Genomic DNA, 16,586 nt, shown 5'->3' on the forward strand with positions numbered 1-16,586 from the left:
GCATAGCAATATGGAACCCCAAGTATATTTGTCCGTGGGAGGCTCACGACGGGAATATCGACGTACTATTTCTAAATTATTTTTGGAAGAGTACTTGACCTCAACAGCTTGACTTGTGTCTCCTCACAGCCTAAATTGTTTGGAAGGGAGGGAGAAGGTCATGGAAATAACACTGATGAGGAGGCCACGGTGTGCTGTGGTGTGTGTGTGCCTAGTGAACTGAGAGCAGTCCTCAGAGCAGGGGTGCCTGGTCTCATATAATCCAAGTTGACTCTAATATCAACAGAAGGTACTAAGAAGGCGATCCTTTTTCAACTCATGGGATGCTTTCACAATCAGATTAATAAAGCGCAAGATCTCCATAACGTGCAGAAGGCACCCTCTGTGACTTGAAGTTTCAACAGCCACATACAGGCCACCTCGTCTCCTAAAATTCTCTGACCCCATCTCTCATCCTGCTCTGCCTTGCTCAATCCCCTTGACACACTGGCTCATTTGGAGCCTTGGTTTTCCTTATTTTATTTAAATATGTTATTCTCGACACTATTGCAGATGTCCTCCTTTTTCTCCTTTGTCCACGGCCACCCAGCCCCCACCCTGCTTCTTGGCCCTCCTCACACTATTGTCTGCGTTGGTGGCTATGCAGGTATGTTCTTTAGCTAATCCCTTCCCCTTCCTTCACCTGCCACCCCCATGCCCTCTGACATTTGTCAGATTGTTCCATGTATCCATGCCTCTGCTTCTATATTGTCTGCCTGTTTATTTTTTTCCTTAGATTCCACATATTAGTGAGATCATATGATATTTATCTTTCTCTGGCTGGTTTATTTCGCTTTTCATAATAATCTCCAGGTATATTCCTGCTGTCTCAAAGGGTAAGAGTTCCTTCTGTTTTCCAGACATGTAGTATTCCTTGTGTAAATGTCCCACAGCTTTTTTTATCCACTCATCTACTGATGGGCACTTGGGCTGTTTCCAGATCTTGGTTATTGTAAATAATGCTACTATGAACATAGGGGTGCACATATTTTTTCTGATTGATATATCAGGATTCTTAGCATATATACTTGGAAGTAAAATTGCTGGATGAAAAAGCAGTTCAATTTTTAACTTTTTGAGGAAACTTCTGCTGTTTTCCACAGTGGCTGCACCAGTCTGCATTCCCACCAACAGTGTACTAGTGTTCCCTTTTTTCTGCAGCTTTGCTAGCACTTGTTGTTTGTTAATTTAGTGACAGAAGCAGTTCTGACAGGTGCGAGGTGATATCTCATTGTAGTTTTTATTTGCTTCTTTCTGATGATCATGGACCTTGAGCACTTTTTCATATGTCTATTGGATATCTGTTTGTCCTCTTTGGAGAAGTGTCTATTCAGGTCCTTTGCCTATTTTTAAACGGGCCGTTTGTCTTCCTGGTGTTGAGTTGTAGAAGTTCTTTATATGTTTTGGAGATTAACCCATTCTCAGATGAATCACTGCTGAATATGTTCTCCCATATGGTGAGTTCCCTTTTCGTTTTGTTGATGGTGTCTTTTGCTGTTCAGAAACTTCTTAGTTTGATGTACTCCCATTTGTTTATTATTTCCTGTGTTTGCCTAGCCTTCAGAGACATATCAGCAAAAAATATTTTTCTAATGAGTGTCTGAGAATTTACTGCCTATGTTTTCTTCTAGGATTTTTAAGGTTTTGTGACTTACAAGAAGTCTTTTATCCTATTTTTAAATTTTATCTTTATTGAAAATATTACAGATGTCTCCTTTTCTCCCCATTGACCCCTTCTCCCCCCACCCCAGACCTTCACCGCACAATTATCTGTGTCCATGAGTTATGCATATATGCATATAAATTATTTGGTTAATTTTAACCCCACACCCACCCACACCCACCTTCCCTCAGATTCATCAGTCTGTCCTATGCTTATATGTCACTGATTCTATTTTGTTCATCAGTTTATTATGTTCTTTAGATTCCACATATAAGTGAGATCTTGAGTTTACTCTTATGTATGGTGTAAATTGGGGGGTTGGTTTCATTCTTTTGCATGTACCTGTCCAATTTTCCCAACACCATTGATTAAAGAGACTGTTTTTGCTCCATTGTATGCTCTTGCCTCCATTGTCAAATATTAATTGACCAGAGAGGCATGGATTGATTTCTGGGCTCTCTGTTCTGTTTCATTTATCTATATGCCCATTCTTGTGCCAGTGCCAGGCTGTTTTGATTACAGTGGCTCTGTAGTATTGTTTGATATCTGGTATTGTGATCCATCCAACTTTGTTTTTCTTTTTCAAGATTGCTGACGTTATTCGGGGTCATTTTTGGTTCCATATAAATTTGTAGACTATTTGTTCTAGATCTGTAAAATATGCCATTGGTATCTTAACAGGAATTGTGTTCAATCTTTAGATGGCTTTGGGTAGATGCACATTTTAATGATGTTAATTCTTCCAATCCATGAAGATGGTATATGCTTCCACTTGTTTGCATCTTCCTTTATTTATTTCTTCAATGTTCCATACTTTTCCAAGTACAGGTCTTTTACCTCCTTTGTGAAGTTTATTCTTAGGTATCTTATTTTTTTTCTTGCAATAGTAAATGGGATTATTTTCTTAGTTTCTCTTTCTGATTTTCTTCATTGGCATACAAAAGTGCTACCATTTTCTGGATATTAATGTTGTATCCTGCTACTTTGCCAAATTTATTTATTAGATCTAGTAGTCTTTTGGTGGAGTCTTTATGGTTTTCTACATACAGTATCATGTCATCTGTGAATAATGACAGTTTTACTTCCTCCTTTCCAATTTGGATGCCTTTTATGTTTTCTTCTTGTCTGATTGCTGTGGCTAAGACTTCCAGTACTATGTTGAATAAGAGTGGAGGAAGCAGACATCCCTGTCTTGTTCCTGTTTTTAGATGGAAATGCTTTTAGTTTCTGCCCATTGAGTATACTAGCTGTAGGTTTGTCATATATGGCCTTTATAATGTTGAGGTATAATCCCTGTATTCCTACTTTGCTGAGAGTGTTTCTCATAAATGGGTGCTGGATTTTATCAAATGCTTGTTCTGCATCTATTGATATGATCATTTGATTTTTATCTTTCATTTTTATTTATGTGATGTATCACATTTATTGATTTGCAGATATTGTACCAGACTTGCATCCCAAGAATAAATCCCACATGGCTATGGTGTATAATCTTGTTAATGTGCTGCTGGATCCAACTTGCTAATATTTTGTTGAGGATTTTAGTATCTATGTTTACCAGGGATATTAGCCTGTAATTTTTTTTCTTCATAGTGTCTCTATGTGGTTTTAGAATTAGGATAATTTTGGTCTCATAAAAAATGTTGAAAGTCTTCCCTCCTCTTGAATATTTTGGAATAGTTTGAGGAGGATCAGTGTTACTTCTCCTTTGAATGTTTGGTAAAATTCACCTGTGTGCCATTGGGTCCAGAACTTTTGTTTGCTGGGAATTTTTTTTATTACTGCTTCAATTTCATTAGTTGTTATCAGTCTATTCAGGTTTTCTGATTCTTCCTGAATCAGGTTTGGAAGGTTGTATGTTTCTAAGAATTTGTCGGTTTCTTCCGGGTTCTCCAATTTGTTGGCATATAGTTGTTCATAGTATTTTTTTTTTTTTTTACCCTCCTTTGTAGTTATGTAATGTCATATTTTACTTCACCTCTTTTCTTTCTTTTTTTTCTTTTTTTAATATCTTTATTGATTTCAGAGACAGGAAAGGAGGGGGAGAGAGAGAGATAGAAACATCAATGATGAGAGAGTCATTGATTGGCTGCAGCCCCCAACCCGGGCATGTGCCCTGACCTGGTATCGAACCCAGATCTCCTGGGTCCCAGGTCGACACTCAACCGCTGAGCCACACCTGGACAGGCCACCTCTTTCATTTCTGATTTTACTTATTTGGGTCCTCTCTCTTTGCTTCTTTGTGAGAATGGCTACAGGTTCATCAATCTTGTTGATCTTCTCACAGAACCAACACTTGGTTTCATTGATCTTTTGCATTGCTTTTTAAGACTCTATGTCATCCATTTTCACTCATATCTTTATTATTTCCTTCGTTCTGCTTTCTCTGGGTTTTTCTTGTTCTTTTTCTAGTTCTTTTAGGTTTAGGATTAGATTGTTTATTTGAGATTTTTCTTGCTTCTTGAGGTAGGCCTGTAATGCTGCGAACTTTTCTTTTAGGACTGCTTTTGCTGTGTCCTATAAATTTAGGGCTGTTGTGTGTTAATTTTCATTAATTTAGAGGTAATTTTTTTTTTAATCCTCATCTGAGGATATTTTTTCCATTGCTTTTCAGAGAGAGTGGATGGGATAGAGAAAGAAAGAGAGAGAAACATTGATGTGAAAAAGACACATCAATTGGTTGCCTCCTGCACTTGCCCCAACTGGGACTGAGCCTGCAGCCGAGGTATGTGCCCTTGGCTGGAATTGAACCTGGGATCCTTCAGTCTACAGGCCTGTGCTCTAACCACTGAGTCAAACTGACTACGGCTAGACGTAATTTTTTTATTTCCTCCTTGATCTCCTTGGTAACCCATTCATTATTTAATATGCTATTTAGCTTCCATTTGTGTTTTTAATTTAGTTTAAAAACACTGAAATTTCTAGTTTCATGCCATTGTTATCTGAGAAGATACTTGATATGATTTCAATTTTCTTGAATTTTTTAAGACTTATTTTCTGTCCTACCGTGTGGTCTATCTTTGAGAATGCTCCATATGCATGTGAGAAGAATGTATATTCTGTTGCTTTAGGATAAGATGTCCTGGAAATATCAATTAAATCCATCTGATCCAATTTGTCACTTAAGCTCACTATCTCCTTGTTGACTTTTTGTCTGGAAGATTTATCCAGTGATGATACCGTAGTATTAAAGCCCCTACTATGACTATATTGCTGCAAGTCTCTCTTAAAGTGCCCCAAGAGGTGGTTGTTGTTTTTTTAATACATTTATGTTCTCCTGTATAAGGTGCATATATGTTTCCATGGTTATGTCCTTTTATTGGATGGGTCCCTTCAGTACTGTGTAGTGACCTTTTTGTCTATTGTTGTGGCCTTTGTTTTGAAGTCTATTTTGTCAGATATGTGTATTGCTACCCCAGCTTTTTATTCATTTCCATTTGCATGGAATATTTTTCCATGCCTTCATTTTTGGTCTGTGTGAATTTTTTGTTCTGAGGTAGGTCTCTTGAAAACAGCATATATATCAGCCATGTTTTCTTATCCATTCAGCTACCTTATGTCTGTTGATTGGAGCCTTTAATCCATTTACATTTAAGGTGGTTATTGACAGGTACTTATTTATTGCCATGATTTTGTGCCTATGTTCCCCTCTCTCTCCATTTCTTCTTTTTCTTAAAGCAGCCCCAGTAACATTTCTGGCAATGCTGGTTTGGTGGTATTGAACTCCTTTAGCCCTTTTTTGCCTGTGAAGATCCTTATTTCACCTTCAATTTTGAATGAGAGGCTTGAAGGATAGCGTAGTCTTGGTTTCAGGTTCTTCCTTTTTATTATTTTGAATACTTCAGGCCAATCTCTTCTGGCCTAAAGTATTTCTGTAGAAAAGCAGCTGACAGCCTATGGGAACTCCCTTATAGGTAACTTACTGTTCCTCTCTTGCTGCCTTTAAGATTCTTTGTCTTGAATCTTTGCCCCTTCAATTATGAGGTGTCGTGGTATGGGTCAATTTGAGTTTATCTTGATTAGGACTACTCTCTCTGAACTTGTGTGACTTTTTCCTTCACTAGGTTAAAGAAGTTTTCTGTCATTATTGTTACCTTTCATGTTGCACCAAGTTCCTTTAAACTATGCTCATTTTTTTCTTTTTGTTACCCTGCTTCATCCAGCCTACTTTTAATTCCTTCCAGTGTATTCTTGATGTCGGTTATGGTATTCTTCCTTTCTGAGTAGTTCTTATTTAAGGTTCCTATGTCCTTTTTCATGCTGATGTAGTTCCCACTAAGTTTTTTGTAGTTCCCATTACCTTCCTTGTAGTTCTCATTAAGTTCTCTAAGCACCCTTTTAACTATTACTTTGAACTCTATGTCTGATAAATTACTTGCCTCCAGTTTATTGAGCTTTTTTTCTGGAGATCTCTCCTTTTCTTTCATTTGGGGGTTATTTCTTTTTCTCCCCGTTTTAACTGTCTCTTTGTGTTGGTTTTGATGTGTTAGATAGAACTGCTATGACTCCCACACTTTGTGGAGTGGCCCTCTGTAGGAAGTGTCCTGTGGACCCAGTGGTGCAGTCCCTTGATCTCCTGAACTGGAAGCTCTGGGAATGTCCCTTGTGTGGGTGATTTGGGCTCTCCTGTTGTAATTGGGTCTTGATTATGGTTGTGCTATTCTTGGGTGGGATCTCCCCTCAGACTGGCTGACTGTGAAGCTCAAGCCTAACCACATGTGTGAGCTATTGTTTAGGTGCTGACTGAACAAAACAAAACAAAAACATGCAATAGAACCCAACAACAACAAAAGTAATCACAACACAAGAATGCATTGGAAAAGAGAAAAGAGAACAAGAATAGTAAAAGAAGAAAAAAGAAGAAGAAAATAAGTGGAAGAAAAAAATATTAAAGGAAATAAGGAGAGAGAAAAACAAGAATTAAGAATAGGAAAAGAAAAATGGTAAAAAAGAAGAGAGAAAAAATTAAGAAAAGGAAAAAGGAGAAAGAAAAATAGAATAAAAAAGTAAGGAGAAAAATAAGATATGTGAAAGAAAAAAGATTGAAATGAAATAATAAAGCAACAAAAAAGAAAATAATAAAATAAAAAACAACACAGAGCACAGTGGAGTTCATCTCGGCGGAGTTTAGTGCCTGCTGGGATCTCCCTTTGGATCCCGGTCTTATGTTGTCTGAGGCTGTCTGCTTTGTGTGTTGATGGCCTCAGGCCTCCCAGAGTTACATTGGTACTGGCTGATGTCAGAAGCTGTCCACGTTTGGCTCTCAGCAACCTGCGCAAAGCTAGAAGTGATCCGCAGTTTGGGGCTGCCTCATTGCTCTTGGCTGTGCACGGGAGAAACCAAGCTCGGCTCCAAGGCTGCCTTTATAGCAGCATGAGGCCCAGGGGCAGGTCAGCAAACATCCCAAAGCACCTTGGGATCCACCTTTGCCTGCCTCCACCTGCCTGCTGGCTGTCGGACTTAGTGAGTACAAAGGCTGTTTCTCAAAGGGCTTTTGGTGAAATTGGAAAGATGGTATCTCCTGTGAAGAGGAGGTGTGGTTCAGACTTCAGGGAAGATGGTGGGGATGTCTCCCTACCCCAGAGCCACTGGTCTGAGTCTGTCCTGGAACATTTCCCTTACCTTAGCAGGCGGGTACACTCACAGGCAAGCTGGTGGGGTCTGCCGAAGTCAGGCGTTCCTATCAGCTCTCCCATGAGCGGAAAGTGTCTGCCAGTCAGGTTCCCAGGAAAGCTGGGGGAATGGCCCTGCTCAAAAGCCAGTCACCGATGCCCCTGAGCCTGCCCAGACCTGTGGGTTCCACTTCTGCTGCTGCCTTCTCAGCAGGGGTCCAGGTGCAGGGTGGGACAGTGGGATTCCAGAGGGTGGGGTGAGCTGTGTCCCAGAAGGGGTGGTAATCGCTTTTTCCCAGGTTGCTGCTGCTGGAAGGAGCTTGCACCACTCAGGAAAAACGGCTGCTGCGGTATCAGGGAGGGTGACTGAGCACAGGTATCCCAGCAGCTGCTCTCCCACTTGCCGCCCACCCCAGGCTCTCCTCAGGTGACTCCAGTCAGCACCTCCCTCCCTCTGCCAAAGCCCAGGGTGAGTGGCTGCAAATGAAAATCCGGTGCTCCGACCCTTTAAAATAAAAAATGTGACTTTGTCTGGTCTCTCCCTAGTGGAGAGAAGCCCTGCAGCCTTTCACTACTGGGCGCTACTACGTGGGCATGGGCGGATGTTCCTGGCTCTGGTTCTCCGACCTGGAGAGCCCAGCCTGGGGTCCAGGCCTCACTTCTCTCAGGGGAAACACGTCCCCACACACACAGCGGAGATGTCCCTCCTCAAACTTGGGCTGCCCTGGGGGAGGGGTGTCAGCCCCTCTGGCAGCCACACCTTCCCGCAAGTGTCAAGGTGGCTTCTGCACTTCCTTGTTTAAGTCTCCTCTTCAGCTACTCTTCAGTTAGTAATTCAGGGTGTATGTTTCACAATTTAGTTTTATTTCCAGTTTGTTCTGAGAAGAGGTGCAAAAATAATCCACCTTCTCCGCTGGCATCTTGAAACTCCTGAGACTTGATTTTCTACAACAACCAACTTCCTCAGGGCCTTTGCATTGGCTGTTCTTTCTGCCTGGGAAATACTTCCACTTCAGGCTCCTGCCCATTCTTCTTTGAGGTGTCTGTTAAAGTTGGGCCTGATGGCAAGTCCTGGCTAAACTCTATAAAACAGAACACCCTCTATCCACTCTCTCCATTTAATGTGATTTACTTTTCTTTATAGCATCTGCACCATTGGATATGTATATTATTATTTTTATTTAATTATAGTCTTTCTCCATCATTAGTTTGTAGACTTTGTTTTGAAGTACCTATACTCTGAACAGTGCCTGGAACATGGTCTAGAATCAATATATATTCCTCAAATACTGAAAGACATCCTCAATAAAACAGCAATATACCATCAACAGGTTGACGGTAGAGAAGGAAATTCTACTGGGAAATGGCAATAGAGATGCCTTAATGGGAACCAGATCATACACCAAATATGCAAATGACTTCCCTGATTCTAAAATAGAAATGTGCCATTTATTCTCAGTTACCAATGCTTGCTAATATGAAAATTAGTTATTCGTTTTTTCTTTTTTTTTCTTGGTAGTTAACTGCAACACATGGAACGAGGCAATGGTACACAGATTTCAGAATTTCTTCTCCTGGGACTTTCACAGGCCCTGGAACTGCAGCCCCTCCTCTACGGGCTGTTCCTCTCCATGTACCTGGTGGCCGTGCTGGGAAACCTGCTCCTCGTGCTGGCCGTCGGCTCAGACTCCCGCCTCCACACGCCCATGTACTTCTTCCTGTCCAACCTGTCCTTGGTGGACATCTGCTTCACCTCCACCACCGTCCCGAAGATGCTGGTGAACATCCAGACGCAGAGCAGAGCCATCACCTACGCAGGCTGCATCAGCCAGATGTATTTTTTCATACTCTTTGCGGCATTGGATGACTTTATCCTGACCGTGATGGCCTATGACAGGTATGTGGCCATCTGCCACCCCCTGCGCTACGTGGTCATCATGAACCCCCGGCTATGTGGACTGCTGGTTCTAGTGTCCTGGATCATGAGTTTCCTGAATTCCTTGTTAGAAAGCTTGATGGTGTTGGGTCTGCTCTTCTGCTCAGACTTGGAAATCCCCCACTTCTTCTGTGAACTCAATCAGGTGGTCCAACTTGCCTGTTCTGACACCTTTTTTAACAACATAATAATGTATTTTTCAGCTGGGCTGCTAGCTGGTGGTCCCTTTGCTGGGATCCTTTACTCTTACTCTAAGATAATTTCCTTCATCTGTGGAATCCCATCAGCTGAGGGGAAGTATAAAGCATTTTCTACCTGTGTGTCTCACCTCTCGGTTGTCTCCTTATTTTATGGTACAAGCCTAGGAGTTTACCTCAGCTCTGCTGCTACCAACAGCTCCCATGCAAGTGCAGCAGCCTCGGTGATGTACACGGTGGTCACACCCATGCTGAACCCCTTCATCTACAGTCTCAGGAACAAAGACATAAAGAGGGCACTGAAGAGATTCCTTGGCAGGGAAGCTTTTCAAGGATCAACTGTACTGGTCTGAAGAAGTTCCCATGAATACAGAGTACAAAGCCTCAGAACCAGAAGTTCTAACACAAATTAATCCAATCTTTAATTTAATCCTCCCAGGAGGATATTCTTTCATTGCTTTTCAGAGAGAGTGGAAGAGAGAGAGAGAGAAACATCAATATGAGAGACACATGGATCGGTTGCCTCCCACATGCACCCCACCCCAACCAGGGCCAGGGATGGAACCTGCAATTGAGGCACCGGCCCCTGGGCAGAATCAAGCCTGGGACCCTTCAGTCCATAGGCCGAAGCTTAAACTGCTGAGCCAAACCGTCTAGGACAAATTATTTCAACCTTTGAACCATACATATATAATTGGAAATTCTCATTTATCTCATGTGTTAAATGAATTACTTTAGCATAATTTATTCTCTTATGACATATATCACTCCAAGTAATTTTTCTATTGTTTTCCTGAAAGAATTGTCATAAATCATACTACCCCTGTGGACAGAACTGTACTAAGGTCATTAACATAATTTTATTGTAGAGGAAAATCTGAGGCCACAGTTTTCACTTATATGTTCACCATTTTCTACGGCACCACCTTTACTGCTCTTCTTGATAATGTAGACTTCAGCATGCTAGTATGTTTTATAGCCCGTCTCCTGGTTTTATATCCTTCATTGAGGTATACAGCTGTGTGTCCACATACCATAGCCTCTGGCAAAAATTGACTATCAAATAGATGTTCCCAAGAGCAGTCTATATGGAAATATACATTTTAATAATTAGACTGATCTAATATGGTTAGAGTCAGAGAAGCAAAAATAGCCATACAATTTATCACTATACAAAAATATTTTTCCTGGTGCACATCTACTCATCAAAGTGTGGCTGATTGCCCTGGCCTAGCGGCTCAGTTGCTGGGAGAATCATCCTGTGCACCATAAAGATTGTGGGTTCAATTCCTAGTTAGGGCATGTACCTAGGTTACCGGTTCCATCGCTGTTGGGGTGCAAACAGGAGGAAGCCGATTGTTCTTTCTCTCTCACATCGATGTTTTTCTCTCTCTCTTCCTGCCTCTCTAAAAAAAAAAAAAATCAATATAAATAAAATAAAAATTAATGAAATAACGTGTGGAATATGATGTCCATGTGTAATTCTTATTCATCAGGTTGAAGAATTACCTGGAGTCTTTTATGATTTTTTCTGCACTATTTTCCTGTTTCTGCTTGAAAACTTTCAATGTGCTCCCTACAAATGTGACTCGTTCTAGTGCCCTAATTTAAATATCTCCACCTTCTAAATTTTTTCAAATCTGCCAAAGGCACAGTGAATGATTAGCATCAATATCATACAATTTATATCTCCTTTATAAGTGGGAATATCGTCAATGTTTTTGATCAGAAGACGAATCAAACAGAAGTTGAAATCCTGTCCAGTCATGTGATTAAGAATCACAAATTTTCTTGCACAAACATGTACGTCTTTCCACACTGTCCTGACTGCCAGGAAGGGAACCTCAGTGGGGTCACTTTGAGACAGTTTTCAGAAATACATTAGAATAACAGAATGATTGTGAACGCTGTCCTCAGATATCAGTACAAATGGCAAAAGAAGTAGCAGATTATTATACTTTCCCTCAGTTTTGTTCACTTTGATTATACTGACAATCCACTATTGCTACAGAACAAGCCATCCTAAAAGCAAAAGGTTTAGTAGAATTCCTTTATTTTCTAATGGGTTTATATAGTGGGGAGGTGCTCTGATCACCGCTGGTCTCCTCACGAGTCTGGACTCAGCTGTGGGTCAGCTGGTATGTCTCTGCTGACCTTGGCCGGGCTTTCTCATGTATTAGGGGCTCAGGTATTGTGACTGATCTAGGGAGCGCTTGGCTGGATAAATGAGCTCTGTCCACATGTCCTTTCCTTCTCTGGAAGGCCCACCTGGGTTTGATCACATGGCCGAAACAGGGCTCCGAGTGAGAGCAGCAGAAATGCACCGAGGCCTGCTCAAGCACACTGTCACTTCCACCATCTCATATTGGCCAAAACCAATAAAATCCTAACTTCAGCCCACATTCAAAGATGGAGAAATAAACTCCACCTCTGCATGGGAGGAGTTCACAGTAACATTGCCAAAGTCATGGAGTCAAGAATTGGGCCATCTCTGCATCTACCACTTGTGAAAATTTCAATTCAGTCAGGTTTTATTTCTACATCCATCGACAACTGCTCAATGATCTTAGAGAAGAGAGTGAGAGTGAAAATATGTGTATGAGCAGATATGGAAGTTCTACTGTAAGAGCGTCAGGCCCCTCCAAATATGAACATCCCCCCTTGACCGCTTGCCTCCCACTTACCATTTCTAGGTTGAAGAGAAATAAAGCTTTTTCCTTCCACGTCTTAACTCATTGCTTAACAGAGCTGGAAAGCTGTTGCTTTCCTCATACTGCTGTTTTAACATGCTGGTGTAGACATTGCTTTTCTTTTTATTGACTTGCTCTTAACATATTCATACTGGTTTCCAACCTGATACTTGTCTTTATTGCCGGTGGGGGTCCTGATAGAGGGAGGTGGCCTTTGAAATGCACATACAACAGAGAAATAGGAATTTGAAAGAGAAGCCAGAGTTAATGACACCATGCTGAGTGAAAGAAGCCAGTCACAAAAAGACAATACTGCATGATATCCTGATATGACATATCTAAAGTAGTGAATTTCATAGAAACAAAAAATAGAATGGTGGCTGCGTGGTGTGAGGGGGAGTTAGTATTTAGTGGGTGTGGGATTCCAGTTTTGCATGATGCGGAATTCGGGAGGTTGGTTGCACAATAATGTGAATGTACCTGACACTACTGATTACACATTTAAAAGTGGTCACAATGGTAAATTTTCTCATGTGTTTTTTACCACTTAAAATTTTTAATCAAAGGAAGCAAGTTCTGACACATGCCACCACATGGATGACCCTTGAGGACATTATGCTGAGTGAAATAAAGCAGTCATAAAAGGACAAATAGCGTATGATTCCACTTTTATGAGGCCCCAAGAGGAGTCAAAGTTAGAGACACAGGAAGTGGGATGGTGGGAGCCAGGGGCTGGGGGAGGGGGCTGGGGAGTGAGTGTTTAATGGGGACAGGGTTTCAGTTTGTGAAGATGAGAAGGTTCTGGAGATGAATGCTGGCGATGGTTGCATCTGAATGTACTTAATGCCACTGAGCAGTCCACCTAAAAAATGGTTAAGAGGACAAATTTTATGTTACGTGTATTTCGCCACATTAGATGCAGACCCATTTGTTTATTTTGCTTTGATGCCCGGCCAATTTTATCTTAAGGTCAGCTGATTAGCAAACACATGCCATCTACTACCTGAACCCTCCTTTGCTATGAAAAATGACAGATTACAATTTTCTGGGGCTAGGATGCTGGCATCTTTTCAAGGTGCTCACTCTGCCTAAGGGAAAATCTTTTCAGAAATATATTATTTGGTTTATCAAGGACACTTATGTAAAAGAATTCAAAAGGCATTTTTCAGAAGCATATTATATGATGTCACTTGTGAATCTTTACATGAAATAAGTGAACAATGAACTTACAACAGCTTCTGGAATGAGTGAATTCCCTATTTATTCAAAATTACATGCAACTACAATTTTTTTTCAGAAGCTATGAAACTCTCAGTGCCTGACTAACAAAGAACATCAGCCTCGCTACTCAGAGCGGTCCTCAGACCAGGACCAGCAGCACCAACATCACACAGGAGATTGCTATTGATTCTCAGAATCTCTAGCCCACCAGGACCTGATCATTCAGATTCTGCATTCGAACTAGAACCTGGGGGACTCATATGCACAGTGAAGCTGAAGAAGTGTGGGTCTAGGCCAGGTGTTCTCACCTTTTCATGTTGACAGTTGAGGCAGGATAATTACTTGTGTTGGGTATTGTCAGTGTTCAGCATCATCCTTCAGACCTTGCCAAATAGCCCCTGAGGCAAAGTCACCTCTGGTTGAAAACCAGTGCCCCCGCAGTGAAAACTAAAAGCATCCTGATAGAATTCCAATGAATACCCCACCTCTTATTAGTTTGAACTCTGAGGAGATCGGTAAACTCCATCAAACCCTATTTCTGCCATAAGGAAGAGAGTTCATAATACTACCTCATAAAATGGACTTTTCTAAAACTTAAATCAGACAATTCCTTTAAAATGTTAGGCTCAGGTCATGTGGCATAAAAATATCAAAATGTATCTCTTATAATTAGTAAGTATTTTATGAGGCACTAAATGAAAGCTCTTAACTTGTGATATAAGCAAAAGCCCCTAATTATTTTGACAAATGTGTAAGGAAGCCAAACAGTGTGGTGCCCAAGATTGCATCTCAGCGGAGCATGGTTCTGCCTTGTTGAAGAGAATGGCAAGTTTCCAGAGATACCAGGTCTGTGCCCCACCCCAAATCAGACTTTGAAGAAAATGTGGTCAGGGATGGGATAAGGTCATAGAAGGTTAGACCTCTGGAAAGCATGTGAGCAAGACAAGGAGTCATAAACACTGAGTTCACTCGACTTCCAACCTTGTCTCTTGGGGGTCAGAGAGTCATTAGGAAAAGTTTCCTTTCTGCTTACTCCAGAGGCCCAGAGGGAAATCACATGCTTAGGAGTTGGAATAACCTGAGGGAAATGTGCCTGATGAGCAGGTATAGAGAGAGCTGTAACTATCTCCCCTGCGCAGTCCCTCAGCTTGCACAGTGCTGGGGGACAGGACATGGTCGTTGCGTTTGATTCTTAAGCTGGCTCAGGAACTGCTGCTTCACTCCTTCCTGATGTCTTGTGTGAGGACAGAGCTTCAACCTTCACCATCAACCATCCAGGGAGCAATTCAGTCTTCCACACGGAGACCTTCCTCTCGGAGACCCCACCCAGGTGAGTCTGGGAGCCCAGCAGGTACATCAGGAAAGGGTCAGAGAGGACGGAACCTGCCACCTTTTCCCTGAGTCACCTGGGAGCCCAAACAGTCTAGCCCAGAGACAAGAGGCATGGTGTCTACGTTCTCGGTTAAGTAACAATTTGTAATTCATTTATTTAATAGAGTAATAAAGATGTGTTTGTTTGATGAATCTGCACTACAAGGACCTTAGCTGACAATTAAGTGATGGGAAGGGAGTCCAGTTAGATGACGCTGTAGAATGAGTGAGATGCATAAAATGGTGGTAGTAAGATGAGAACATACCTGAGATGTTTTGCTGTTCAGAGAGAAGAAAATAGGGTATCAGCTGCAAAGAACAGTGCCATGGACTGAGAGTGTTTGTATTAAATTTCAAGGGTGGGGTGTGTTTGAGCATGTTTCAATTTATTGGAAAGATCCTGACCACTGCGGGGGACGGTGCTTCCCAGCAGCATGTGGTCAGGCATTCATGGCGGCATCTTCTCTCATGCTGGGTATTCACAGGAAGGAGTACTAGTTAATAAAACTAAATAGTTTCCCTTGGAATTAGTTTATTTCTAGCAAGGCTGCATATATTCTTGGACTTGTTATCAGTTTACTTTCTCCCTTGGAACAATTGGTAGGAATTCCTGTCCCACACTCAGCCTTTTCCCCCAGTGGCACTGCGTTCCCTGCTTTTCATGAGAAATTCTGTCGTGCAGTCGGGGAAGAACAATTGAGGACTGACAGACTTTTAAGCAAAGATATAGGGTGCTGAGAAACAATGTCACTAAATTATATAGATGGGGAAGTAGAAGTCACCCATAGTACCTTAAATCTTAATACCACAGAAGCAGCGGACTCAGTTTACATTTGTGCAATGAGGACTTCACTGTAGCTAATGGGGCGAATATCTCCAAATCTATTTAAAAGTTCTTTTTTATTTTATTTTATTTTTGTTTAAAATATTACAGATGTCCCTTTTCTCCCCAATGACCCATTCCACCCCGTCCCATCCCCCTCCCCAGTCCCTTTCCCCACCATTGTCCGTGTCCTTGGGTTGTGCATATATGCATATAAATTCTTTGGTTACTCTCTCCCCCTCCACCCACCCGCCCTCCTCCATCCCTCTGACATTCGTCAGTCTGGTCTATGCTTCCATGTCATTGAATCTATTCTGTTCATCAGCTTATTAATAAAAGTTCTTTTCTACTTCACGTGTGTTTTTAACATAAAATGCCCTTACCCAACGGAAGCTAATGAAGGAATACACTTAAACTCAGGTCCCTCAGACAAATTTTACTGAATAAATGTCTTTATTCGAATCCGATAGCTGCACACTAGTCGCTTAACGCAAGCAAATATATGCTCTTACAGTCCGGATGTCAGAAGCTCAAGAGGGGTCTCCCTGGCTAATCTCAAGATGCCTGCAGGGCTGCACTCCTTCCCAAGTCTCAGGAGAGTCTGATCCTCTCTAATGCCTGTAGAGCTGCTGGCCAGCTGCATTCCTCAGCTCATCTTCCTTCCTCCGTCTCACAGCCCATGGGGCAGCAGTTTCAAAATCTCCCTGAGGCCAACGCTTTTGTCTCTTCACCACTTACAGAACCGTGGTGGTTACCTTAGTCCCACCGGGGTGGGCCTGGCTCGTCTTCTACCCTAAGGTCAGCCGATTAGCAAGCCTGTCCCTCTGCTGCCCTAACCCTCTCTTGATATAAAACGCATCATACTCGAAGGTGCTGGGGATAAGGACCTGGACATCTCTGGAGGCCCACATTCTGCCTGCTGCAAAGCCCTTTTCAGAAGTGCATTATTTTGTGTCACTGAAGGGCCCTGATTATAAGAAACAAACACAGAATTCAGCACAACCTCTGGAATAAGTGAGTACACTATTCCTTCA

The 16,586-nt window shown here is 41.8% G+C and overlaps 1 protein-coding gene across 4 annotated transcripts in view; it reads left to right on the forward strand.

Moving 5' to 3' along the window:
* Positions 1-10,855, forward strand: part of LOC308556031 (olfactory receptor 7A10-like) — a 38,056-nt gene extending 27,201 nt beyond the window's left edge. For 2 of the 4 annotated variants that reach the window (XM_081134998.1, XM_081134999.1), the window contains exon 3: positions 8,834-10,849. In XM_081134998.1, coding sequence (XP_080991124.1) covers positions 8,847-9,800 — 954 coding nt within the window. In that variant the 5' untranslated portion in view covers positions 8,834-8,846 and the 3' untranslated portion in view covers positions 9,801-10,849. Of the gene's footprint in view, positions 1-8,833 lie in introns of all 4 variants that reach the window. The other 2 variants (XM_081134997.1, XM_081134996.1) reach the window with 2 other exon arrangements.
* The last annotated feature ends 5,731 nt before the right edge of the window (positions 10,856-16,586 follow it).

Source organism: Miniopterus schreibersii, assembly GCF_964146895.1.
Source record: "Miniopterus schreibersii genome assembly, chromosome: 4".
NCBI classification, from domain to species: Eukaryota; Metazoa; Chordata; class Mammalia; order Chiroptera; family Miniopteridae; genus Miniopterus; species Miniopterus schreibersii.